We start from the raw sequence: 27969 nt of genomic DNA, 5'->3' as shown, positions 1-27969 counted from the left end.
ATAAAGCACAGAAATGAATTCAGCTGAATGAGATAAGGAGCATCAAATGGTTTTCATGGTGCACTTAGTCCAGTTCCAGTCTGATAAACTAACAACAGCAATGAAAAGAAGCACGAGCACATGAACATGCAAACACAAACTGATTTATTCAGGTATATAAAACAGAGGTAAAAGAAATATTTCTGAAAATAAGAGCATTTTGTTTTTAAATTAATTATCATTTCATTCATTTGACACATTTCAAACATATGTGAGCGAGAAGTTCTAACCAGTGTTGTCCCATTGTGTCTGACTGGGGTTTATGTTGCACCTGCTTCATGGTGCCTCCTCATGTCTATTTATCAAAAATAAAATCATTATTTTTATGTATTTACATGATATTTCCTTCAAATGTTGCTACTAAATCAAAGTGTGTGTGTGTTCAGTGTTCAGAGTTGGACAGGCAGGGCAGCCCCGGCAGCCTCCAGCGACGGGCACTGGTCTGAATCCTCAGGTCTAACCAGTCCTGCTGAGCTGCACCCAGCACCAGGCTGTGAGCACAAAGGAAACACTTCTTAACTGGGAGCGACTTCAAGGGGAGAAGTGTGCATCAGGCCCAATGATGAATTTCTGCACTACCTCCGTAGAGAGAATGGGAGAACTGTACCTTGGAGCGAGGTATGGCTCTGCGGGGGTCGATGGGTCTACTGGAGGGAGGTCGGTAGGCGTGTATGAGGAATCAGACTGAGGCAGGTCCTCGCCTTCCATGCACCTCAGGTTGGCTATACTACTCCCCACAGCAGCATCAGTGCTGTCCCCGTTTCTGTCAGCCGGACCTGGAGAATTACAGCAGGCTCATCACCACTGCCTCTCATTGTATTTGTCACATGAATGGCAACCACACAGCAGTAGGCCTGTGAATCCTAACAGAACATGTGCTTGGTTGATGAAGGACAACTTTCTCACAGCCCAACACGCCTCTGAAACGCCTGTGTACTGAAGGAACGAGGGAAATGAACTGTGACGTGTTGGCACATTTGAACGCTGCAGACTGACGTGACACTTACAGCAGCGAGAGAAAGGCTCCCAGGATCGAGACTGCACGTACGGTTTAGCCTGCGGCTGCTGGAGCAGGCACACCACTGCTGAGTCCACCTGCTGAAAAACCCTGCAGGCAGAGAGAGCACCGAGGAACGTCATCACTTATTATTTAGACTCTGCCAGCAAATATTAAAAAGTAACACTTTAATATTTTTTACTTGAACAGACCCAGGAGATAACCGAAAACAGTTGAAGTCACAATGTTTGAGGTGTACAACAAAGATGTGACTAAATACTGAAAATAGCAACATTTGTATGATTATCTTCTTGTGCACATCTGGTCCCAGCACTGCAGCTGCATTTGGAAAACTGAGTCCCACTCTGACATCACGTCAAAGTGACTTATATACAGGGTGGGTCATTTCTATGGATACACCGTAATAACATGGGAATGGTTGGTGATATTAAAGTCCTGTTTGTGGCACATTAGTATATGTGAGGGGGCAAACTCCTCAAGATGGGCGGTGACCATGGTGGCCATTTAGAAGTCGGCCATCTTGGATACAACTTTTGTTTCTTCAATAGGAAGAGGGCCATGTGACACATCAGACTTATTGGTAATGTCACAAGAACAACAATGGTGTGCTTGGTTTCAACGTAACTTCATTCTTTCATGAGTTATTTACAAGTTTCTGACCACTCATAAAATGTGTTCAATGTGCTGCCCATTGTGTTGGATTGTCAATGCAACCCTCTTCTCCCACTCTTCACACACTGATAGCAACACCGCAGGAGAAATGCCAGCACAGACATCCAGTATCCGTAGTTTCAGGTGCTGCACATCTCGTATCTTCACACCATAGACAATTGCCTTCAGATGACCCCAAAGATAAAAGTCTAAGGGGGTCAGATCGGGAGACCTTTGGGGCCATTCAACTGGCCCACGACGACCAATCCACTTTCCAGGAAACTGTTCATCTAGGAATGCTCGGACCTGGCACCCATAATGTGGTGGTGCACCATCCTGCTGGAAAACCTCAGGGAACGTGCCAGCTTCAGTGCACAAAGAGGGAAACACATCATCATGTAGCCATTTCAAATATCCAGTGGCCTCGAGGTTTCCATTGATGAAGAATGGACCCACTATCGTTGTACCCGATATGCCACACCAAACCACCACTTTTGCTGTTCCAACAGTCTTGGAGGGATCCATCCAATGTGGGTTAGTGTCAGACCAATAGCGATGGTTTTGTTTGTTAACACCATTCACATAAAAGTTTGCCTCATCACTGAACAAAATCTTCTGTGTGAACTGAGGGTCCTGTTCCAGTTTTTGTTTTGCCCATTCTGCAAATTCTGTGGCCGATCTGGGTCATCCTCGCTGAGATGCTGCAGTAGCTGGAGTTTGTAAGGGTGCCATTTGTGAGTAGCTAATATCCGCCGAGGGATGTTCGACTAATGCCACTCTCCAGTGACATGTGGCGAGTGCTACGCTGTGGGCTCTTGCTGAATGAAGCTAGGACACCCACTGATGCTTCTTCATCAGTGACAGTTTTCTTGTGTCCACATTTTGGCAAATCCAACACTGAACCAGTTTCACCAAACTTAGCAAGCAGTTTGCTAACTGTAGCATGGGAGATGGGTGGTCTCGTAGGGGTGTCTTGCATTGAAACCTGCTGCAATGACCCGGTTACTGCGTTCACCAGATATCAACACAATTTCGATCCTCACGTGTTAACCTCTTCGACATGTCAATGGCTGTGAACAAAGAGAAACTTGTAAATAACTCATGAAAGAATAAAGTTACGTTGAAACCAAGCACACCATTGTTTTTCTTGTGACATTACCAATAAGTCTGATGTGTCACATGGCCCTCTTCCTATTGAAGAAACAAAAGTTGCATCCAAGATGGCCGACTTCTAAATGGCCACCATGGTCACCGCCCATCTTGAGGAGTTTGCCCCCTCACATATACTAATGTGCCACAAACAGGACTTTAATATCACCAACCATTCCCATGTTATTACAGTGTATCCATAGAAATGGCCCACCCTGTAGAATCAGCCTCAGTGGAAGAGAACATGACGTCCGCAGTGCAAACAGCAGTGTGTTCATTTCCTTCTTAGCTGGCACAGTGGTGCAGAGGTCTGCACTGCCAAATAACAGAAAGAGTCTGAACCTGTCTGGAGTCTTTTTGGGTGGAGTTTGGATGCTTCCTCTGTGCCTGTTTCTTCCCACAGCCCCAAAAGCTGCATATTTACTGACTGTGTGATTCATTGGTGATTTAAAATTGCAGATGGAAAAATGTGACGTTCAGTGGTCAGTAAGACTAGAAAGATGACGGCTTCCACACTCTGAAGCTCACAGTAAAGCAGTGGTCTCAGATATGTGGAGTATGCACAGCTGCTAAGCTTTCATAAAGCACCTTGAGGCGACTGCTGTTGTGATTTGGTGCTATATAAATAAAATTGAATTGAATTGAACACGTAGGCTCGTTTGGGCTGGTTTTGGATATTTGTTACTGGTTTGATTAGTTAATAATCAAGAGATTTACAGGGAGATGAAGATGACAATGAATAAGAGAAAAAGCCAGATGGTGATACCGGAGGCTGAGCAGCTGCTGGTGGAGCTCAGCTGACAGACCATACTGGTTGGACTGGATCATTTCTCTAATAGAGTCAAAGTCCTGCTTCAGCTGAAGAGCGCCCTGCACGCTAAAAACAAAGAGCAAAAGGACATTTGTCAACATCTGAAGATGGTTTGTGTTTATGTGACGTGAAGAGTCACACGCACATGTACCAAACTGCTGTTTTTAATGATGTCATCAGTTTGTTGGCTAACACAGTCTGTGCTCTAAAACACACCTGAACTTGATCTTCTGTCTCAGGATGTGCTCCATCCATGCCTCCATGAACGCTGTCATAGTTATACTCAATGCTTGGACTCGTGCGTCGTCAGACAGAGGAGCCACGCCCTCTAACACTTGACCAATCACAGTTTGAGCTGCCAGAGATGCATATTCACTGGGACTGTTGGGAAAATCTTTGGAAACACAGCGTAAAATGAAAAAGGCCATTTAGAGAGAAAATGAAATACAAACTTTTAGCTTCTGTTGAACTGAGATGCTGCTGAAATATTACAGCAGCCATTTATTTTCAGTGTGGTTGGTGCGAATATAAAAGCATTCATAAGCAATGACACTAACTACACGCTGTAGCTGCTGCTTTGGCAGGACAGCGACCCAAAGCACAAACATGACAGCTGGTGTTCTGTTCATAATACATGGGTGGATCAGTCACTGTGGAAGGAACAGACTGGAAGTCCAACCTGCAGCTGTTAGTGACAAAGATCAGGAAGTGTTGGAGCTGGAGCAGTGAAGACAGACACACAGCAAAGAGCCAGGAGTGAGAACCTGCTGCACTCCAGCGGTGTGGCACAGGGTCACCTGCTCACACCTGAGTTTGTGGGTTGTTCTCTCACAGGAAAACTACATTCACTGTATTACAGTCACATAGTACTGAGTGTTAATCCTAATGAAAACATTTAAACACTTGAACAGTCATGAGTATTTTCCTTTATTATTCAAACCAAAGTCTTCTCTGGCTTAGTCTGAATGATCAGCAGGGCTGATAGAAATATTATAATGATGATCATTTATTGTACTGTTGAAAGAACTCTCTAAAGCTTGTAAATTACAAATATTGAATTCCAAATTATTTGATTATTTATGTGCAATTACAAACTCGGTGTAACTATCTGTGTATAAACACAAAGCTGACACTGTGAGACTTCATCACAGGTGTGATCATCACAGCAGATGTCTTTGTGCAAAGTAACTGAGGATAAAAACATGGAGCAGATTTTCCTGGCCTGGCTTTTTATAGCAGATAAGAAAATCAGATGTGAACCTGATGCTGCTGAAGTGAAGCAGAGCAAAGTTACAGAGGTTTGATTACAGACACAGCTGAGAGTTTGTTATTTGGCATCATTTGTAAAGGTTTACATTTGTTCGATGTTTAACAGCAGAAATGAGGCTTTGTTGTTGGAGTGTTGAGTGATGAAACCTGCAGCGTCAGAATCTGTGAGACGTCGATGTTCAGCAGCGGCGGCGTGTCCGTGCCGTCGGGTGAACGATCCACGCTCTGTGTTTCTGTGCGGACTCTGTTACCTGCTCTCATTTGCTGTTTTAGCTGTTTGATGGTTGCTGAAATAGCTTTGTGAGCTTTAACCTGAGATTCTGGCGTTTCTGACAAAAATACATTCATATTTAAAAATGGATTCAGGACTTAATGAATGGAAATCACTTTATTGAAACTAAAATCGATTTTTAAACCCAACCCTGATGAGTTTAGCCGAATAAAAGTAACCCCTAAATAACTTCTTCGTTGAACAGTTACAGCGTGTTTAGTAATGTGTTGCTGTTTGCTGCAGTTTTTATGTTCAGAATTCACAAAACCTACAAAGCCACTTCACTTTGTTTCACTTTGTAAGAGCCCATCAGACATCACTGGCTTCAAAGGCTGCTGTACTTAAACCATTCCTTAAAGATCCACACCTGAAAACCTAAACACCTGATCACCTAAACACCAGAACACCTGATCACCTGAACACCAGATCACCTGAAACAGAACACCTGTTCACCTGATCACCAGAACACCTGATCACCTGAACCAGAACACCTGATCACCAGAACACCTGATCACCTGAAACAGAACACCTGTTCACCTGATCACCAGAACACCTGATCACCTGAACCAGAACACCTGATCACCAGAACACCTAAACACCAGATCACCTGATCACCTGAAACAGAACACCTGATCACCAGAACACCTGATCACCTAAACACCAGAACACCTGATCAACTGAACCAGAACACCTGATCACCAGAACACCTGATCACCTGAACACCTGATCACCTGAACCAGAACACCTGATCAACTGAACCAGAACACCTGATCACCAGAACACCTGATCACCTGATCACCTGAACCAGAACACCTAATCACCAGAACACCTGATCACCTAAACACCAGAACACCTGATCACCTGAACCAGAACACCTGATCACCAGAACACCTGATCACCTGAACCAGAACACCTGATCACCAGAACACCTGATCACCAGAACCAGAAAACCTGATCACCAGAACACCTGATCACCAGAACATCTGATCACCTGAACAGGAACACCTGATCACCAGAACACCTGATCACCAGAACCAGAACAGCTGATCACCAGATCACCAGAAACCCTGATCACCAGAACACCTGATCACCTGAACCAGAACACCTAATCACCAGAACACCTGATCACCTAAACACCAGAACACCTGATCAACTGAACCAGAACACCTGATCACCTAAACACCAGATCACCTGATCACCTGAAACAGAACACCTGTTCACCTGATCACCAGAACACCTGATCACCTGAACCAGAACACCTGATCACCAGAACACCTGATCACCTGAACACCTAAACACCAGATCACCTGATCACCTGAAACAGAACACCTGTTCACCTGATCACCAGAACACCTGATCACCTAAACACCAGAACACCTGATCACCAGAACACCTGATCACCTGATCACCAGAACACCAGATCACCTGAAACAGAACACCTGTTCACCTGATCACCAGAACACCTGAAACAGAACACCTGATCACCTGATCACCAGAACACCTGATCACCAGAACACCTGATCACCAGATCACCTGAACCAGAACACCTGATCACCAGAACACCTGATCACCAGAACCAGAACACCTGATCACCAGATCACCTGAACCAGAACACCTGATCACCAGAACACCTGATCACCAGAACCAGAACACCTGATCACCAGATCACCAGAAACCCTGATCACCAGAACACCTGATCACCTGAACCAGAACACCTGATCACCAGAACACCTGATCACCTAAACACCAGAACACCTGATCAACTGAACCAGAACACCTGATCACCAGAACACCTGATCACCTAAACACCAGATCACCTGATCACCTGAAACAGAACACCTGTTCACCTGATCACCAGAACACCTGATCACCTGAACCAGAACACCTAAACACCAGATCACCTGAAACAGAACACCTGTTCACCTGATCACCAGAACACCTGATCACCTGAACCAGAACACCTGATCACCAGATCACCTGATCACCTGAACCAGAACACCTGATCACCAGAACCAGAAAACCTGATCACCAGAACACCTGATCACCAGAACACCTGATCACCAGAACACCTGATCAACTGAACCAGAACTCCTGATCACCTGAACCAGAACACCTGATCACCAGATCACCAGAACATCTGATCACCAGATCACCTGAACCAGAACACCTGATCACCAGAACCAGAACACCTGATCACCAGAACACCTGATCACCAGATCACCAGAACACCTGATCACCAGATCACCAGAACATCTGATCACCAGATCACCTGAACCAGAACACCTGATCACCAGAACCAGAAAACCTGATCACCAGAACACCTGATCACCAGAACACCTGATCAACTGAACCAGAATTCCTGATCACCTGAACCAGAACACCTGATCACCAGAACACCTGATCACCAGATCACCAGAACACCTGATCACCAGAACACCTGATCACCTGAACCAGAACACCTAATCACCAGAACACCTGATCACCAGAACACCTGATCACCAGATCACCAGAACAGCTGATCACCAGAACACCTGATCACCTGAACCAGAACACCTAATCACCAGAACACCTGATCACCTAAACACCAGAACACCTGATCACCTGAACCAGAACACCTAATCACCAGAACACCTGATCACCTAAACACCAGAACACCTGATCACCTGAACCAGAACACCTGATCACCAGAACACCTGATCACCTGAAACAGAACACCTGTTCACCTGATCACCAGAACACCTGATCACCTGAACCAGAACACCTGATCACCAGAACACCTGATCACCTGAAACAGAACACCTGTTCACCTGATCACCAGAACACCTGATCACCTGAACCAGAACACCTGATCACCAGAACACCTGATCACCTAAACACCAGAACACCTGATCACCTGAACCAGAACACCTGATCACCAGAACACCAGATCACCTGAAACAGAACACCTGTTCACCTGATCACCAGAACACCTGATCACCTGAACCAGAACACCTGATCACCAGAACACCTGAGCACCTGAAACAGAACACCTGTTCACCTGATCACCAGAACACCTGATCACCTGAACCAGAACACCTAAACACCAGATCACCTGATCACCAGAACACCTGATCACCAGAACCAGAACACCTGATTACCTGATCACCAGAACACCTGATCACCAGAACACCTGATCACCTGAACCAGAACACCTGATCACCTGAAACAGAACACCTGATCACCTGATCACCAGAACACCTGATCACCAGATCACCTGAACACCTGATCACCAGAACACCTGATCACCTGAACCAGAACACCTGATCACCTGAACCAGAACACCTGATCACCAGAACACCTGATCACCTGATCAATGTGGTCTTTATTCAGATCTGTTCATAACTTCCCTGTCTTTTAGTTTGTGCTTTGTCCTCTCGGTCTCTGTAAGTTTTCCACTACTCTGAAACTCCTCTTCCTCTACTGACCGGTATATTATTTATATAGTATATAGTTGTTCTCCACACTTCTCTGTCAGCTTTCCTCTCACCCAAACCTTACAGCCACCTTTTAAGACTCTGGTTCTGGTTTTCTGGTTTCCCGTGAAAGGGAGTTATTATTCACACGGTCACTAAGTGCTCAGAGGAGTTTCTTACCTTACAACATAAATCTACATAAAACACTGAGGTAAACTGAAGTCATACACTCAGATACGAGTACCTGTCCTGTGGCTGGGCTTCCAGTGTACAGCAGGAGGCATGGTGTGTTCAAAGATCTCTCCTGACCTCTGCTTGCAGTCACTGGAGAATGTCCTCAGCATCACAGAAGAGAAGGTCTGACGGACAGTGAAGACACCAACATTACCGGTTAGATGTGGTTAGGGAATCATGTGTGGCTCTGTATAGTCCTGGTATATGATCCTCAGCAACACTAAACACACAGTCCACCCGTCTGCACAGCAGCAGTGAAGCTTTCTGACGTGGCTGTGAGAAGAAAGCAGACAGCTCACCTGCAGAGCAGACCGAGCACGCTCCAGCGTTTCCAGCTGCTGCTGCAGGAGGAGCTGGCTGTGGGTGTGTAGAGCAGACTGCTGGTCACTGTGTGAATTCATCACTAGTGATTTGGTCTGATGCACCATCGCCTCGAATGACTCCCTCATCACCTGCAGACACAAAAAACACATTTAAACTGACACCGAGCTTAAAGATGAACTGTATCCAAACGTTTTGGCACCACTGCTCAAACTCATTTTGTTTTTTTATTCGAAACGTATGAAATCCTTAATACATGAATATGAAGCAAAGTGAAATAAATGAAATGAACTTTGGGCCAAAAATAAGTACAGCACCAAAGACAGCCATTAGAAGCTCACAGTACATCATGCTTTGCATTGTTTTTACTCCAGTGTTAGTACAAAGTGGTGTGACTATGATCCGAGTTCACTGCATCGTGTTTATGAAACAGCCTTTGCACTCATATCAGTCTCTGATCACCCAGCTCTACAGAACATGTGTTCTGGTTGTAATATATGAGTAACCTACTGTGAGGTCCCCCTGTGTAATAAGCAGGAACTTATTGAGACTCCAGGAGGAGAGGAACTGGTGTGCCTTGGACATCACCCATACAGTAGGCAGCTGCACAGAGGCCAGCACCAAACCAACAGTCTGCCTCTGCAGAGTACAGGGGAAGAGGCTGAAGGGACCTGTGGAGGGGAGACAGACACAACGGGCATCAAGTCAATTTTATTATTATTTTATGTAGAAACTGTTTTTAAAAAAGAAAAATCAGGCAAAGACTCTGCAATATTAAAGAGAGACAACCACTGATCAAAGCCCACTGACCCACTGATCAGTGGTCATGAGAATTTGCATAATTATGATTAAGGAACTGAGCTCCCAGCCCATTGTTCCCTCAGTGGGCTGGTTTCAGTCATTATGGTAAATGTCCTGTTTATAAGTTTGAAACCTGCAGTCAGCTGAGACTGAAGACGTCACCTGGATGTGACGAAACGTTTCTCCCACTAAACGCTACGTCCAGATGAAGATATGAGTTGCTGTCATTTCCACTGGGTTTGGTTAGAGTGCTGCTGGTGGAACGTTTACCTGAGGCTCTGCTGTGTGACTGACGGCAGCGCAGAGAAGACAGGAGGGGTGGCAGCAGCAGAAGGAAACGCCCCATTGTTGCTGACGTTGTCACATTTTCATCTTTTTCAGATGATGTCACCACAAACGAGCTTCTTTGATTTATCAAACATTTATCTGTCAGGGTTGAACCTAAAGTTCGGCACAATTCTGAGGAGAGACGACGAAGCAGAAGCACAGCAGGGGACAGCGATTCAGCTCAAAGTCAGTCTGCAGATAATGTTATTCTTTTTTACAGACGAGCGATGTCCGATGTTATTTATTGTTGCTGAGGAATTAAAAAAAAACACCATAATATACTTTATATTTATCAACTGTTGGAAATTCTGCTGCTGTTAAAAATGAAGTAAAACATGATTTTAAAAATAACTTAGTGTGTCTGGTCAATCAAATATGAAATCAAAGCTAATGACATCACACCGTGTCTAAAACAAAAATGACATATATGTAAAAACATAGAATATGTAAGGTCAGAGCAGCAGACCGGTCAGTGTGTGAGTCTAAGCGCACTAACCATAGTCCCACTGAGCATGTGCAGTAACCAGTAACACACACAGACTCAGGTCCTCCAGCATGACTTCACTCTCCTTTGGAACTTGACCTACAACACACAACAAGGAGTGTCACACACACACAACACAAATTCATATGCTCTGTTTTCTCCTTTCAAAGAGTTTTGCAGTCGAGCTGCTCTCGGAGGTTTTGCTGTTAACCTGAGTGCTGAGAAGCTCCCCCCAGCTCCTTCTGACAGCACAAGCTGTGATCATTACTGATGAGAGGCTGCGGGATAAAAACACTTTGAAATTAGACGATTCTTTTTTGTGCACACTGCCTCCCCCATCCATCAGGTCCAAATGTGTGCCAGAAGCAAACACAACGATCAGGCACTCAGACTGTGCAGATCATCATTAAGTCTCAGAGTATCTGAGAGCCTTTCCCCGGAGTTTCATAAATATTTAACATAACTGAAAGACCTTCTGTATACTGACTCTAAGTTTAGGCAAAGCTCCAGTCAGCTCAGCGTTTCCCACTCTGCCCCCACTTTCATGTGAATGTGCTCATAGATTAATGTGACCAATCACAAACATGGATAAGACAACAGAAACATGTCCATTCCAAAGGAAGAGAAAATATGAAGCGGTTACACACAACGCAGACACAAAACAGCTGCTGTAGACAAAGCAGCAAAGTAAACGTAACAAGGAAAGCAGTGTACAACATTACAGCACTACACGCTCAGCCTGGACTCTACTTTACGTATCCATGTCTGCTATCATCAGACGGTGGGCACAGTGGCTGCTGAGGCCATGTTCTTACCAGCGTCTGAAGCCTGACACAGCCGGTGGATGACCTGGAAACCCCTGTGGTGCTCCTGGAGGTTGAGGCTTCCTGCAGTGTGTCCTGCTACAGGGACTTGTAGTTGCAGCCACAGGGCTCTGCTGCAGAAAGCCCTCAGCAGGGTATGATACTGTTCAAGCAGATCAGCAAAGACCAGAGACTCACCCAGATCTAACCACTGGACTGAGTGAGACCAGCAAACAAGGTCCGGCTCCAGTGTCTTTGTGTCTGCTTCAAACAGCTCCTCCTTCTCTGATCTGAAAGATACAAATCACCTCTTAATGTTTAACCATCCTTTGATAGAAACACTGTAGTAGCGTATGAACATGCACTCGTTTCCATGAATCCTACACCATCTGAAGGCGTTGGTTTCATGCCTGAATGATCATTTCTTCAGAAACAGACCGTGTTTCTTGGCCCGAGTCTGCATTTTTAATGCGTCGCTTTCAAGACTGTACGAATCGGAATGAATGCATGATATTATCAGATAGACTGTGTGCGACTGTCCTCCACCTGCAGTTGTCCAGCTTACTATAATCATTAGTTTGGGAATGCCCAACAGGGACAACATAAGAACTGGGAAGAACAAAAAAACAACTTCTGTCAGGAGAAAACTGCTTTCAGTCTTTGTTTCATGGTTTACTTTGTCAATCTTACTTCAAAGAGAATTGTGCAAATTCATGCATGTGGCAAAACAGCACTAACTTCATCATTGCATGAACTTCAAAATATTCCCCGAATGAATCACGATCGATCAGGATATAACAGCATATTTCTGACTAACAAGGCAGTTCATTCCATTTCTATTAACACTTTCTTTAAAATAACACATTCTGGGGTCGACTTGAAGGATGTGGCAGAAATTAGACCTGAGTGTAAATGTGACACACTGGAACCTGTAGAGTGATATTTAGAATCCCCATAAATCCAGATCATGTTTTCATTGTTGTTCATTTTATGAAAAATTTAAACTAATTAAAGTTGAACCTTATTGAGCTTGAAGAAGACGTCAGAGGAACAAAGTAACTTGCTATTTAGAACCTGCCGTGAATCATTAATACAAACAGGCGGTAAGAAACGTCGTTTTAAGTAGTTTATGTAGCATTATTACTACTTTGATCTTTAGATCAATTTATTGACCTTGACGAAGAGGTCAGAGATCAAATGTGACACATCTTCATACAGCACTTTCTATATGTTTACAATAAACACCACACTTGTACGAGTCACAGTCATAGCCTGCTTCTAACAATACAGCAGAGGTCTGGCCCAGCATGTAAGGCAGATATGAATGGACTCAACATCCCTACAAAGAATGACGCGGACGCAGAAACACTACCAGTAACATTGGTAGGTGGTAACAATGGTGTGACCATACCTGCTGGTGGGATCTGGCACAGTTATTTCCAGTTCGGCCCATTCCTGTTGAATTCTCTCCACATTTTGGTCTTTGTTCAGTTTCGAGCTCTCTCTGTCTAATTCCACTGGATCGGGTGTATTTGGTACTCGAGCGCTCAAGATCGTTGAGTCAACCTTCCCATTTACCACGTCTGTTACTGGGGTTTGAAGCGGCTGTTCGTTGAGTCTTTCTGGTGTGGGTGTATGTGAAACCAGCGGAGCCAGCAGATCACTGGACGAAACAAACACCTGAAAAAGCAGCTCTGCTGAGGAACGCTGAAGTTGGCAAATCCTTGACGGTGGCACGCCTCTGAGACGTTGGGAGCTCATTAACAAAGGTGAAGCTGTCTGCAGAAGCGCGCTGCTTTCTAAACGTGTCGGATCAGGTTGAACCAAGTCCAACGCTTCTACGCCGCTCTGAGTAAAAGCAGAATGGGACGTGCGTTTTTGACACCGGTTACTTTGTTCTCTTTTAGAGTTCTCCTCTTTATGTTCTGTATCTGCGGGATTGGCTGAAACAGAGGGACGATTTTCCACGACTGGCTTGTTCAAATGGACATCAGGCGTGTAAACAGGAAGTGTTGTATTTTTATTTTGACAAGAGATCTGGAGGGTGGGATGACTTATGGAGAAAAGAGGAGAGGAAATTAGATATGTATAATGTAGCTGCTCCCAGGTCCACTCAGATCTCAATGTGGAAATCCCACAGCTGAGACTTGTGGAGTTTTGAGCACACGTGCAAGTCTCATGGTTGCTGTGGATCTGACAGAAGTAACAGGGCGGCTCTGAAGCCCAGTAGTGCAGCTGCTTGGCTGCCATTTCTGCATGATAGCTTGCTAAAATCATCATTAACTCTTTGACTGAGAAAGGAGAAGGGCGATGGCTTTTGATCCTTGGAAGACTGGAATCCAATGTGAAAAAACGTGCCTGCTGCATTACTGCAGTCTTTAGCTTGGAGGCGCTGTGCTGACCTCTCTGCTCATCAACAACCTGGTTGTAATGATAAGTCCCTGTTAAAATATCCTCCAAGACTTCTTTTGGTACAGAGTCTAAGTCGGCCTGGAATACAGAAGACAGGATCGCTTGGACATAGTGCTCCATCAAAACCAGAGCCTGCAGACCAAGTAAGTCCAGAGATTCCTTGATCTTTAGCAGTAGCCTGGTATGTTGACCAGCAGCACGTCTCAAGAAGTGGTCAGACTGGACTTTGGAAAACAGGCAAGACCAGTGATTGAGATGAACCCTGAGTTCTTGACTCAGTGAACCCAGATCGAGCCTGCATGAAGTTGATGGGGTCTGGAAAAGAGAGCAGAATGACTGTGACTGTGTGAACAGGCACTGGTGGCGATACAGAAATCTAAAACTCTTTGACAAAGATGTCAAATGTTGGACGTTACAGAAGCATTCCTGCAACCATTTTTAACAATTATCCAACTACAGGTTGTGGCGGACGTCTGTGATCTGTTACACAGACTCTTCATTACATCGCCCAGTGAAGGTGCATGTGAAGACGCAAACGTTCAGCACAACTGGACAGTTCCCTCTGGTAGCCTCTGGCACAGTGTGATGTACAGCGCGTGACTATATGACACAGTGCTCAGTAAGCTTTAGATCACACAGTGCTGAGCGCTCGGCCTAACCTGCTGAGGTGCAAGGTGTTGCTGATGATGTTCCAACAGTCTGCTCACACTGGATATGTAAACCGCTGCTAGCCGAGCCCTCCTCGTGTACTCGTGTATAAAAATCAGCAGGGATCGCTGCTCCAGGAGTCTCCACTGAGCTCTGTATTTACCCTGCAGGGAGGATGAGGAGGGCAGGAGAAGAACCCCAGCTTCATCTGGCATTCCTTTAAAACAGGCCTGATTAGACGGGGGAGGAGGTGGGAGAGAGGAGAGGAGATTATGAACTCAGTTATAACAAGATCGATGTTTGTTCCAATGCTCAATATTATGGCTTCATCCCAAAAATGGCAATTAAAGAGTCAGAATGTTGAGGATGTAATCTTTGAAGAGATTAAGCTACGAGAGCTTTCATTCACTCGTGTTCTTCTCCTCACACCCATCACAATCCAGTTACACTGCAAACTGTATAAATTCACCTGAGACAGCCGTGCGCTGCCCACCAGCTGCCACTGAGGCGCCACAGAAAGTAGCGCTTGCTGCAGGTGCAGCAGGCGCTCGGAGGAGCGGGACACCAGGTTGTGAGCCACTACAAAGTTCTTCTCTTCCTGATCCTGACCGTGACCCCGGAATAACCACTTCAGACTGGGGTTAAAGCTGCTCCTGATTAACACCTCAGCTTGCTGCAAGGAACGAGACATGAACATCTGTAATCAGCAACCCGAACGGGATGATGCAGAGGTCAGTGTGAAGTGGCTTAACATAAACAGTCCTCAGTAAAGGGTCAGTACAGGCAAAAGCAGTCCGAGGAAAACCTTTGAAAAACTACAAGGTCTCACTCCAAATATAAAGAAATCAGGGCTGGGTTGAGGTCAAGACTGAAATGGGAGGAGCTATGTTCACATGGACAGTGGAGGATTAATGTTTATTGATCAATCGGCTTAGTAGAAATTGTGCCGTAGTATTGGGCAGAAAAACAACATGTTGTGCTGCATATATAAATCATACCATTTGCACTCAGATCCTCTGTTTAGCAAACAGGAAGTGAAACTGCTCTGAAAGAAACAACAACAATGAATGATCAGTCGTAGCTCATCCTGCTCAAAATCCCTCACATTTCATTGGTTCATGTAATATGTTCAAGGTACAGTAATACATATATAAAATATATACATATTACTGTAAAGCTGTAACGTTGCCTTGTCATCTTGAATACAGAGGCCGAGGTGTCACTGTTAGGCCTAATCATGTTTTATGCATGTGGCCACAGACTGGCCATGTACATATAATAATTATAGGTGACTGCACACCCACTGCTGAGTTTAGAAGTTGGCTCGTTGCAAAGAAATAAACAATTGAATTCATTTCACAAACCAACAAAAATGAAAAACATGTTACATAAAAGTTCTAAATGAACTTTTCATGTCATTGAGTGAAACAAGTATTTGATCCCCGAGCAAACGATGACTCAGTATTTGGTGGAGAACAGCACAGCGGTCAGACGTTCCAGGTTTGCTCATATCTCAGCAGCAGTGTTGGCCTTCTCCTCTTCAGCTTCAGCTCGCTCCACAGATAGGACTGAGGTCTGGAGACACCCCACGCCTCCATTAAGATTCCAGACCAAAATGTTGACAGCATTCAATGACTGAATATCAGATGTAATCAGATTACAAATCAGTCTACAGGTTAGCTCTAAAATGTCACTTTACGATACATTTAGTTTAGTTTTCATGCATTAAAACCATTTTAGCCTCATGTTCACTGAGATGTTTCCACTATGTCCAGATCCTCACTGTGACCAACGAATGATGAGTGTGTGTAAAACCCTCTGCAGAGACGTTTGATGTGATTCTGCATTACTGTTCACAGAGTCGGCTTAATGCTGAGCTGACATTAAATGCTGCTGTAAAAGTGCTCATATTAAGAGCACAGAATAGCAAACTTCCAACTTCCTGACATTTCAGTGTTTGTAGAAATCAAAACTTCTGCAATGAATTGGCTCTCTGACACTTTACGAATGAGGAAATTAGTTGATCATTTTATTGCTCAGTGTGGTCTCAGTGATCCTGTTTATCTGACTGCACAGTAAAGCTGTAAAAGTCTAAACTGGAACATTAGAGGTTACCGTGCCGCTGTCTAATAATGCAGACACGGGGAATCAGCAGAGCGATCTGAAACTCATTTTAAACAGGGCTCTTTGTGCATGCTTGTTGTAACTGCAGCTGTGTGAAGCAGGTTGGAATCAGTTACAAAAGCATTTATACATTTGTTGCTTACATTCTAGGGTTGTATTAATCGATATTAAACTTAAAATTAAACTTAAATACTCATTTGCAACAGTGTGGATACAAACAGAGCTGTCTCTGCCTCAAACAGACGAGCTTACAGCTCCACCCCTCATTAACAGCTGACGTTCACAACTCTAAGCTCAGTAAAGTTCTCATTTCAGCTGCATTAAAATATTGAACAGTTCTCAGAAAAGCTAACGCACGCTAACATTAGCCATTTCATTATTAGCAGTTATCCAACAGCCACATTAGCCATGTGTTATCATTAATGTGGCGACTAATGAGGAAATGCTGAGTGGATTACAGGCACACAGCTGTGCAGACCAGTGGGGGAAACCACAGCTAAACTGGGCAGAGAGGCCACAGTGTGGAGAATTAATCCAAGCCGACAGTGACCGGTTCAAACTTTCACAGTGAGCCTTCTGTTTTGTTTTGAACGGTCTTTATTTTAGCAGAACTAATGCCACACAGTACACGAAGCTCATCTGGAACTTTCCCATAATGCTCTTTGTGCGCTCTGTTATTTGTTGTGCCCTTGGTTTATTAGTAGCTTCTAAAATATGTTTTATCTTCACAATCTGTAATGAGAGTCTATCCATCCATTCTCTTCCACTTATCCTCCTCAGGGTCGTGGGCTGGAGCCTATCACAGCACATCTTGGCCAGGTCACCAATCATGTGTGTGTTTGTGTGTGTGCAGGCATGTATGTGTATTACCGATCAGGCCTCGCTCTACATCAGCATCTTTCAGTATCTCTGGGATGTTGTGATCCATAGTAGACAAAGCTGTGGAAGGACGAAGCACAAACATGGATTCAAGGCACAAAAAGGGGCCTGTTTATTTCAGAATTCACTCTCCAGCATTTCTGTTGTCACAGAATGTCTATATTCCAAATCATCTGTCAGTGATGTGAACATGAAGAAAAGGTATGAATTCCACAATCATTTTATGAACAGCTGACATCTAAAAATGCTGCCTGCTATACTCTGTCAGCAATGCCAAGTGTGTCCTCTTTGCTTTCTGCGTATCACACTGTGGTTCAGCCACACTGCTCTCTGCTGTGTGTACACGACAAACTCTGTGACAGTGCTCGCCTGTTTGCTTCAGTGGGGACAGTCTGTGAACTTTCTGACAGATCGTCAACAATAATGTAAACACCACCCAAAAACAGGAGCTACATGTTCCAACTTCATTTGTCCTTTTTTTAAGATGACGGTGTAAAAGCTCAGTGTATCCATGAGTCTGTGCTCTTCTTCTGGACATGGAAAACATGCTAATATCTTCCTGTGTCCAACATCGGCAATGATCTAATGGAGTCACCACAGTCAGCTCAACAAAGGCTAGTTAGGGCCAGCAGATGTGTTATTTCCAGCCATTGTACACTTACTTATCAAAACTGTGTTTCAGCGTCCATCTTTGGGGCATCTCGGCTCAACAGAAGAACTTCTCTGGGGAGTACCGACTGGCTTTTTCCCCGCAGAAGAAGAAACGCTGTTAGCTTCATGCTAGCGTTGACACAGCGCTGCTATCCGCACTTGACTGTGGCTAACGTTTCGCCTCACTGGAAGAGCCAACGATCTTATTATTGACTTACGCCTTTCCTAAAGACGCTCCCGTTAATCCACGAAGGAAGCGTTTAAAATAGCATCTGAATGACAGAAGCCTGGGAAGACAGGATGTAGCTGCAGCCAATCAGGAGAAAGCGTCGCCAGTTGTTATGGTAAACAAGAAGCGGCGAATTGGTGACTCTTGCGCCTGCGTCACTTTTGCTCCTCTACGAGAGGATCCTTCCGCATCTTACAGACATAATTAAAGTAATGGGCTGTAACACCGTAACTACGGTATAAAAACAGCGATCACATTAAACAGCATGTTGCCTCATTTATCCTGAAAACACAATCATGATGTAAACAATCGTTTAAAAAAGGAAAGAAAAAATCACTGGTAAGTTATTATTTTCAGGAAAGTTAGTTAATTTACATAATGCATAAGATTAAAATATATAAGATTTTAAATTGTACTCAAAATGTTTCCCCGTCATTTTAAATACAGTGGCCAAAATTGAGGTTGCCGGCCACATCTGCAGTAGGCCTTTATTTACAATTTAAATATCGCAAATAGCTCATTAATGCTATACATGACAATTTAACATTTGGTAAATGGACTGATTCTTATATAGCGCTTTTCTACTCAAAGCGCTCTATACAACATACATTTGAAGATTTATAGATTTCTGTTTTTTCCTCCATCTCTGCTCCCCCTCATTCTTCTACTTCCTCGCCTCAAGCCTCCTGTCTGTAATTGAAATCAAGGCTCTAACACAGGAAAAACATGCATGAACATGCTTTTTTTTCTCTGGACAGATGACAACGAGACGGCTAAATAACAACAACAGGTGGTTAAAAGGTAACATTATGTCAGCTAGCTGGCTCCTAAGCGTCACACTCTCCCTTTGATAAACAGTCCTGCCATCATATAAAAGTTTATTGACTGTTGAGGTAAATGGTGGACTGACAACCTACACGTACTGCAGATGAATGGTGGCCAGAGTTGATTGTCCTTCTTCAGCCACCATACCTAGGATTATGCAGTTGAATCATGAGTGGTAAGAAAACAGAATTCAGGTGGCTACTATCTGTGTTGTTCAGTGGTGCATTATGGGTAATCTCCGCCTCTCACTGAACGTGCTCCTGTGATGAGCCAGCACATCATGGAGTGGGTGGGAGGTATTATCCACCATTGTCCTTATCCACCTCTCAGACACCACCCTAAGGGAGTCCAGCTCCGTCCCCACAACATTACTGCGACCCTCCACCTGCTGCCCCGGCACGGCACAAAAGTCCTGAAGACTGTAATACTCATTCATAGACCTGATGCAGTAGCACCGCTATCATGAAGATGATGGCCTCAGCAAGACACAATACAATCAACTCACACCTCACAACCTCCAAATCAAACAAATAACCTTTGTGGCAAGAAACTTCAGAGAAGTTGTCAGGCCAGTTTTAAGCCTTTCTGCCCAGACAAAGTGTGCAGGTGGAATACACGTGTTGATGTCTGCAAAGTTAAGGACAATAGTAAATCAAATGGAAAGGGAACAGTTCTTTTCCACTTTTTTAGTGAAATGGGCAGTCTCCTTGTGGCCAATACAACATTGCATTCCCTTATTCCCAAATGGTACTGAGGTATGAAACCAGAGGAACCCAGTACTGGTACAGAGCCCAGCCAGCACCACGAGCACATCCATGTAAACACCAGCACCTCCCAGGAAAAGGAGGGGAGCTTACGAAAGCAACGTCTCCAGGAGGCTGAGTCAGCAGCGCTATGACAAAACTCTGTGACAAGCTGTAGGCAACAACACTGGCTCTGTGGCTTTAAATGCTCCAAGCTACTGTGGTGTGCAGACATTCACTGTAACAGTTTATAGTAATACAGTCATGTGTGTGCTTTGGATTTGTCTTTTTTAGATACTATTTACATCAGTATTTCTGTTATTGAACAGCTCCTGTGCACATAAATAAAAACAACGTTGGGTTAAATGAGTTTTTATTTAATTTCCAGTCTTTCCTCAGAGTTGCTTGGATTTAGGGAAAACGTTATAGACATAATTAACTTACTAAAGATGGAATGCATCTGAAGACTCCAGTTTGGTCCTGGCCACTTTCCAAGACTGCAGTAAAAGCTATAAACAAGGCTAACTTCACTTATATTTAGAAAAATGCACTACATTAGAAAAGCAATAATAAATAAAGAGTGTAAATAGAGGAATGAAAGTCATTATTGTCGAGTGCATTAATGTTACCATTTAAATAAAATGGCTAAGATTTCTTTTAAAAACAGATAGTTTGATGTTTAATATCATTAACTGAATATTTAAGAAGCCGTGGGTCACGAGTTTTCTTCTAAGATGTGATTGTGACGGAAAAACACAAAGACTAATTTCATTCATAATTATTATACTGAAATTATCTACAAGCAACTTCAGCCCTCATAATCCACCACTGTGGAACAGTAGATATGTGGTATTTAGGAATAAAGATTTATTGCTAAATAAACTGGCAGGAGAACAGAATATGGTATATGATGCACATATTAAATGACACTGGTAATATAACACCTGACAGGACCTTCTGCTCCAAATCTAATAATCAGAATCAGGGACTGCAGGACCTTATTGTTCTAAGTCCTTTTCCTTTTGTCACAAAATGTAAAGTCACAGCTTCCTGAGATTCTGGTGAATGCACATCTAATTAAATTTGTCTAATGTCACAACTAGGAAAGCTTTTACCGGAATGATATCAGCAGAATGGAGTTCCACCGGATCACAGCACTTAAATATAAGACAGTAAGATGTAATTATTTTTATGGGCTATGGGGGGAAACTATTGTGATGCAGTCTCTCTACAGCATTACGAACTCTTCCACCATATGAACATGATATCTCTGTGGACTAAACTGCTGCCACGTGCTTCTTATAAATGGCACATTCCGACATATCTCGACTTAGATTCGGACACACTGGTTTGAATATGCATGCTGATGATACAGTAATTTTTACACAAGCCAAAGCTGCTGATGATGCAGCCCATCAGCTTTCACTGGCATTACATGATTTACAGAAATGGCTGAATGACTCATGCCTGTGCCTTAATGTTAAAAAGACCGTATCAGTGTTTTTTAGTAAACCTAAAACAACCGTGGCTGCAGTAAAAGTTTTCTTGGGTGCACAAGAATTAATTCATGTTGAGGAATTTAAGTGTTTGGGAGTGCTACTAGACTCCAAATTATCCTTTAAAAAACACATTAAAAAGTAGTGAAACCTGTGAATGTTAATATACAGAACTTTAGACATATCCGCACATCATTAACAGACACAGCAGCGATTACATTGCTGCTCTCTATGATACCGGCTCATATTGAATACTGTATTACAAGTTGGTCCAAGTAGCTTTGCTGCTATTGGGCCAATCGAAGTGTGCTACAAAAGAGCACTGAAAATATTAGATAAAACCACTTTTTCATATCACCATTGTCAAATTTTAGATAAATCCAAGTTTTTAAATTTTACTAATTTCAAATCATTTAAATCTGCCTGTCTAATATACAAAGTTATACATGGTCTGGCGCCTCCACCAATCAGTGATTTTATTAAACAAAAGTCTAGCAGTGTTGCCGGGTCTCGACTGACTCGAGCCGCTGTTAGAGGTGATTGTGAACTGACATTTAGGCGGACCACCTGTTCACAGATGCTCTGTCATATCAGGGAGTGAGCTTCTGGAATAGTCTTCCACTGTCAGTGAGGGAAGTACAAGTCTACCCATCTTTAAGAGTCACCTAAAAGGGCGGCTGAGGGACACACAAACATGTGATCATGTTTAATAATCATGCTTTATATTGGACGGGAAAAAGAGTTAGTGTATTACAAAAAGGGAAACAACTATTAGTGTAATGGGTCAGTGCAATATCAGGACAGTCAGGGCATGTACAATACTGGGGTTTGTGCGATATAATTGATGTGTTTCTGTTATTGTTATCTATATTGTCCTCTGTGTCCACTCTCCTTGTCATTGTTTGTTCTAGTATAATGTGATCACTGTTTTTGTCCTTGTCACATGACCTGTAAATAGTGTCTCTGTATCTTTTTACTAACTTGTGTTTAACACCAACCTGCCAGAGGGTCTGCAGATGGAAATTAGCCCAAGGCTATAATCTGGCATATTTACATTTGTTAAAATGTTCATTAATATGTATTGCCCCTCTTTCTAAAAATAAATAAATAAATAAAATAGCACATTGTTTTTAATAGGAAAACACTGTACAGGGGAGTGTGGCTGCAGTAGGGAACAGGAAACAACAGAACACGTTTTATTGCATTAAGTATGATGCTGAAAGGAGACAACTGATCAAAAAGCTGGACGATATGAGAGTGAAGTTGGACTTGCTTGATTTATTTCGCACGAACTCTATAAGTGAAAGTTATCAGGCTGTATTTTGGTTCTTAAGGCAGACCCATTTGTTCAGGAGGATTTGATTTTTTTTCTCTTGTCTTTTCGGTCCACACTCCACACCAGTTGGTGGCTGTAATGCGTCATTTTGCTGTTTGCCAACCGCCAATAAACCATATAAAGAAGAAGAAGAAGGCGGAGCGCAGCACCTTAAACCCGCCCCTTCTCTGGCCACTCGTCGATCGAGCACATCCACAGTTAAACATCCTGGAGCCAGCTCAGAGAAGCTGTGTATACCAGAGGCCACAAGAAAACCGCACGACTATTGCCAAAGGGGGATACACATGGCGTTATTTGCACAAAAATAACGCCACAGACACAGCGTGAGCACACTCTTTCAGCCCAGCACATATTCGACAGCTGTGGTCTTCCTCCGTTCCTACTTCCGGCCACGTGACCAATTGGCTCGTTTGAGGTCGCGCGTCTTTCAGAGTTGGCGCGTATCTTCAGACTGTGGGTGCTGTAAGTTCCCAGCTGAGCACAAAGAAGTCTCCTGCTACGCAGTCTTGTTTTTTAACCGAGAACATGTCTGACTGGACCAAAGAGCGGCGACGTGAGGATCACAACATCGAGCACGAAAAAAGGTCTGTTTACATTCCCGCCTCAGTCTGTCATTAGCGGCTAAACCTTTGTCTGTGTTCGTTAAATGGAAGCCACTGCGTCAGATTAGCTTAACCTTTGTCTGCAAAGATGATCTGGACATTTTGAAGGCTAAAAAACATTTGTTGTACCCGATGGACCTGCGTGACTCTAGTACACGCTGTGTTCTTGCTAGTATCTATGGTTACCTTATTTTCTTTAAGCTCGTAGAAGCTAGCAGTCTGTAGCAGGTCTGTCGTGAACAGTGGACCTGACAGTGACGCTAGCTAACAGTGCGGGTAAAAAGGTGACGGTAAGGCGTTAAATACAGACAACTGCTAAAGCTAACACTCGAGTACATTGTGGACTGTGAATGCTAAGTGTAACACACAAGTGAGTGGATGAAACGTGACAGGTGGTTAACAGCTGTAGTTGTAACGTCTGATGTTAGAATACGCGGCCCTAAGTGCCCTCCAGGAAAAACAAGAGTCACAGATGGATGATGGTCCGCACAATCGGAAGAAGTTGGCGGGAGAAATTGTCTATTAAAGGAAGTGTATGGCTCCAGTTTTACCCACTGTACTCAACTAACCATTTATTATTGAAGAAAATTCAGCTTCTCTAGACTTTAATCTGTCTAAGAAGGTTTAAAAGAAATTCCCGGATTTTGAAACAGTTAGTGCAGCTTTGCCATTTTTGAATACGGAGACGTGAAACGATCATGAGTGTTTTCCTGCGTGGGACCGTGCGTCCCACCGTGTGTTTGCAGTCCATGCACATATTTGCTGCTTTTGCATTTTTAACAGCCGTGATTTTTTTTCTAATTTGACACAGAAGAGAATGTTTTTGAGACGTGTTTGCAGAAATCTAATAAAAAACAAGAATGAATTAGCATGTTTAAATCTGCACGTGTTTTGTGTCTTCTTGTGTAGCTTTGGCCCATCTCGGTGGTCCCACTGCAGGAAGAGGGGGATCAATGGGAGCCTGCGGAGCAACAGCGAGGCAGATGATATTGATAGAGGAAGGAACGGACACACCGACTCCAGCTACAAACACCCTGATCGCAGACATACTAGGTGAGAGTAAGATCAGTTAATGTGGAAAGTGATAAACATGTAACGCAGCGGACTTGTAACTGAAAAGCCACGAGGCGGCTGAAGCTTTGTGGGTTTTTGGCGTTTGTTGGGGAAATGTTTCAGACTGGACCAAAAACCCACAGCTTCAATGGCCCTGCTCAAAGGTGCTTTGTTAAATGTAGACCGTGCAGTGTGAGAGTTTCATTGGTCTGTGTAGTTCACATCCAAACTCCAGTGTAGGCTCGAGAAGAAAAAGAAAAACAATTATTAGAATGATTTTAGTTTGAATGGTAGTGTTTAAAAAAAAAATAAATCTAACTACACTATAACTGAGTGAAGCAAGCCAGTCTCTGCTAATGAACCACTCTAAAAATCAGGTTACTGACTCCATTACCAACATGTGGCCACGACATCTGCTGGAACTGTAGCAGTAACATCCCTGTGTGTGTGTAACCTGTGGTATTGTCCTCCTAGCTTCACTACACCAGAGAGCACAGGCTCAGTGTCCCGCTGTGGTCGGCAGGCTGACTGGGGCAGCCAGGTGGAGGACGATGAGATGAGGAGGGATGTGCACAGAGACATGCAGCGGTAATTAAACAGTTTCTGCATCATTTCAGGTGTCTTTTAAGCACATGAAAGCAGATACTCTCTTCCTGTTTTGGATTGCAGACTCACTGTTTGCACTGTGTTCAGTTACAGGAGGAGGATACTGGGGGCAGAATTCACCCAGAGGGAGAGAAGGGCCTCGTCTGGCTCGTCTGGAAGGTATCTCATTCTCTCACAGACCTTTAAACTCAGAATATTCATGAACTGATGGAACACTCACTTCTCAAACCACATGTCCACCTGCAGCTATACAAGTGTGCAATGTAGTTTTACCATTAATAAGGCAAGACAAAATGTATTCATCCCCAAAATGATGGAAACATGAAATAAAATCAATGCAGTATCACCGAACAAAGCAGCGAGTAAGGTAAAACAGATTGCACTAATGGAGCTCAGTTATGTGGTAACAAAAAGTGCTCAGCATCAGAATATGATGCGATAAATATCATATCTGCTATGAGACGATGAGGGTTTCTGTCCTTGTGACAGCGAGGCTGAAACGCGACGTGTCAAACATCGCTTTAACTGCCATGTCACGGCTTTGAGCTCATTACTAATGTAAAAACTGAGTTTTGTTCATTAAACGGTAACACAGGCTTGTTTAACACGACAGTAACTTTTAAATTTTTTGGAAACTTTGTGTTTACAATCATTTACGAGTAAAATCATTATGAAGGAAGTCGGGCTCTTGTCGCGTTGAATGTTAGAGTTGTGTCTTTTTGTATTGTGTGCACGGGACTAAATGTGTCTGTGTGCTGCAGCTGTGACTCCAGAGAGGGAGATAACATGGAAACCGATGAAGCTGTGTTGCTACGACGACAGAAACAGATCAACTATGGCAAGAACACGCTGGCCTACGACCGCTACATCAAAGAAGTTCCTAAGTAGGTCGACAGAGACGCGTGCTGTGGAGCATCCAGTGTAAAGCCTGCCCGCTGCTGGTGTGTGTAATACACTGGTCAGCATTAACCCTCGTGTTTCTTCTTTTCAGACACATGCGTCAGCCAGGCGTTCATCCAAAAACTCCCAATAAGTTCAGGAAGTACAGTCGTCGCTCCTGGGACCAGCAGATCAAACTGTGGAAGGTCAAACTACATGCCTGGGACCCCCCTGCAGAGGAAGGCCAGGACAAGACCCTCGATGTCGTGTAAGACACTCGTACACATTCTGCACGTCGTCAGTCAGCTGCTGGCCGTCCTCATGTATGATGTGTATATTTCTCCTTCTCCCACCAGTGAGGAGCTCAACCTTGATGATGTAATGGACATTGAACTAGATTTCCCAACCATTACTGACTCCCAGAACACCCAGACCTCGCTGCCAATACACAGCCTGTCAGTGGAGGTGAGTGGAAGTCACTGAGGTGCTGCTGAAATGTCGAGGCCCACACGTGCTGACGACTGACAATCGTAGCGTTTGATTCAGAGGTTTTGACTGAATCTTTCTGGAACCTTGGTTTAAATATTTATCTGGTCCATTGTTTAGACGATCATCAGTTTTTAAGAAAATAAAGATGATGATGATGATGATGGTGGGATTGCTTGTAAACTTGGCACAAAAAGAAAGGAAACGTTTGCTCAGCTTTCTCTTTGCTCAACTCTGCTGTTTGGATTTTTTCTGGCAAATGTGGCCCATTTAAGGTGAAACAAGCAGGCTGTCCAATGGGAGCAAACACAGGTCTCCTTACTTGTTGTGCAAAGTTTAATCCACAGATGAAAAAGCCACCCTTACAAACACTGTATTAAATGATATTGTTTGTGTTGTGTTGTTCAGGATGAAGACTGCGGTACTCCGGTCAAAGTACAAAGGACGGCAGAGCCTAATATTGCATAGCCTTGTTATTGAATGGTTCAGTCCTCCCCCCACATCGACTTCACACAGTCCACTCAGAAAAAACTGCTGCAGCTGCCAGCTAAGAGTCTGTGTGGACACACTGTCTTTGGCTGGCAGTCACTGATTATAATTAATGTTGAGTTTTGTTTTCACCATATGTTTCTCCATCCATCGTTTGGGCCATTTGTTGTAGTTTATCTGTTCCGGGTATTTTATGACAAGATTTTACATTTTTAACGACGCATGTTTCAGAATTTGGTATTCAAAAAAACCCCCACTTGCTGTACCAGGCCTGTTGGAGTGTGCATCTAGTTTTGTGCAAATGCGAGCTTACATCTCTCATATTCTACCTGAGAAGATTCCAGATGCATAGAAACTGTCTGAACTCGGAGGAGTCGTCTTAATAGAAACGGAGGCAATGATGTGTTGTTTTGAGTTATCCTTGAGAAATATTGGGCTGTGGCTTTTTGTTTTAATACAAATGTAATTGTTTCTTACTGCTGTATCTTTAATAGAACTTGAAATAAAAAAACAAACAAATAAATAAATAAAACAAGAAAAACCAATGTTTCCTCTTTTTTTTGTGAATTATTTTTTTTTTTTTTTATTTTTTTGTGATTTTTGGCTAAAAACTGTTGAAAACTTGGTCCATCATTGGACAGCATGCCACAGATTTAAATAGTGACTTTGAAACCAGAGTTTCTGACACACTTCACACAGCTGATGTAGTAATTAGTGGAAAATGTGTGTTGAACTGGAATACTGTATGAGCTCACACATAACCAGTGTTGTATGCTAGAGAGTATAGATAACCAGAACTGCCCGGCACTGGTGAGAATCTGTTTAGCTTAGTTTAGGAGTGCTGGGAAATAAGGATCATCTGTCTGACTTATGTCTTCGAT

At 43.6% G+C, this 27969-nt stretch overlaps 2 protein-coding genes across 3 annotated transcripts; one reads left to right on the top strand and one right to left on the bottom strand.

Moving 5' to 3' along the window:
• Positions 1-123: 123 nt before the first annotated feature.
• Positions 124-18694, bottom strand: ccdc142 (coiled-coil domain containing 142). 2 transcript variants are annotated; one of them, XM_040010115.1, is made up of 17 exons: positions 18356-18694; positions 17685-17753; positions 15689-15735; positions 15160-15363; positions 14702-14920; positions 13042-14357; positions 11643-11920; positions 10840-10926; positions 10287-10475; positions 9726-9886; positions 9194-9346; positions 8905-9019; positions 3885-4062; positions 3624-3734; positions 1047-1147; positions 647-815; positions 124-530 (listed from the first exon to the last, which is right to left on the bottom strand). In XM_040010115.1, exons 3-17 carry the CDS (start codon positions 15689-15691, stop codon positions 422-424), a joined length of 3393 nt encoding a protein of 1130 aa, XP_039866049.1. In that variant the 5' UTR covers positions 15692-15735; positions 17685-17753; positions 18356-18694; the 3' UTR covers positions 124-421. The 2 variants fall into 2 exon arrangements, 1 of the variants encoding a protein (XP_039866049.1); XR_005692942.1 differs by lacking the exons at positions 124-530; positions 647-815; positions 1047-1147; positions 3624-3734; positions 3885-4062 and adding an exon at positions 6902-8515 and having other exon boundaries at positions 8554-9019.
• Positions 18695-23110: 4416 nt separating this feature from the next.
• On the top strand, positions 23111-27629 carry LOC120720446 (stem-loop binding protein). The gene is made up of 8 exons (XM_040010137.1): positions 23111-23557; positions 24485-24628; positions 25103-25216; positions 25322-25393; positions 25996-26118; positions 26226-26381; positions 26470-26578; positions 27008-27629. The coding sequence occupies exons 1-8, from the start codon at positions 23499-23501 to the stop codon at positions 27065-27067; spliced, it is 837 nt and encodes a 278-aa protein (XP_039866071.1). The 5' UTR covers positions 23111-23498; the 3' UTR covers positions 27068-27629.
• The last annotated feature ends 340 nt before the right edge of the window (positions 27630-27969 follow it).

Source organism: Simochromis diagramma, unplaced genomic scaffold, assembly GCF_900408965.1.
Source record: "Simochromis diagramma unplaced genomic scaffold, fSimDia1.1 OVJJ01000585.1, whole genome shotgun sequence".
In the NCBI taxonomy this organism is placed as follows: Eukaryota; Metazoa; Chordata; class Actinopteri; order Cichliformes; family Cichlidae; genus Simochromis; species Simochromis diagramma.
This window is presented reverse-complemented; position numbering and strand designations above follow the sequence as displayed.

What these genes read in the sequence shown, in the direction of transcription:
- ccdc142 (XM_040010115.1), bottom strand. An exon ending in GTCACACAGCAGAGCCTCAG is followed by an intron (nt 9,887 to 10,286) that starts GTAAACGTTCCA and finishes TCCCCTCCACAG; the next exon opens with GTCCCTTCAGCCTCTTCCCC. An exon ending in GTGCTCGGTCTGCTCTGCAG is followed by an intron (nt 9,020 to 9,193) that starts GTGAGCTGTCTG and finishes ACTGTCCGTCAG; the next exon opens with ACCTTCTCTTCTGTGATGCT.
- LOC120720446 (XM_040010137.1), top strand. Translation starts at nt 23,499, where the DNA reads ATGTCTGACTGGACCAAAGAGCGGCGACGTGAGGATCACAACATCGAG. An exon ending in CCTGATCGCAGACATACTAG is followed by an intron (nt 24,629 to 25,102) that starts GTGAGAGTAAGA and finishes TTGTCCTCCTAG; the next exon opens with CTTCACTACACCAGAGAGCA. An exon ending in GTGCACAGAGACATGCAGCG is followed by an intron (nt 25,217 to 25,321) that starts GTAATTAAACAG and finishes CACTGTGTTCAG; the next exon opens with TTACAGGAGGAGGATACTGG.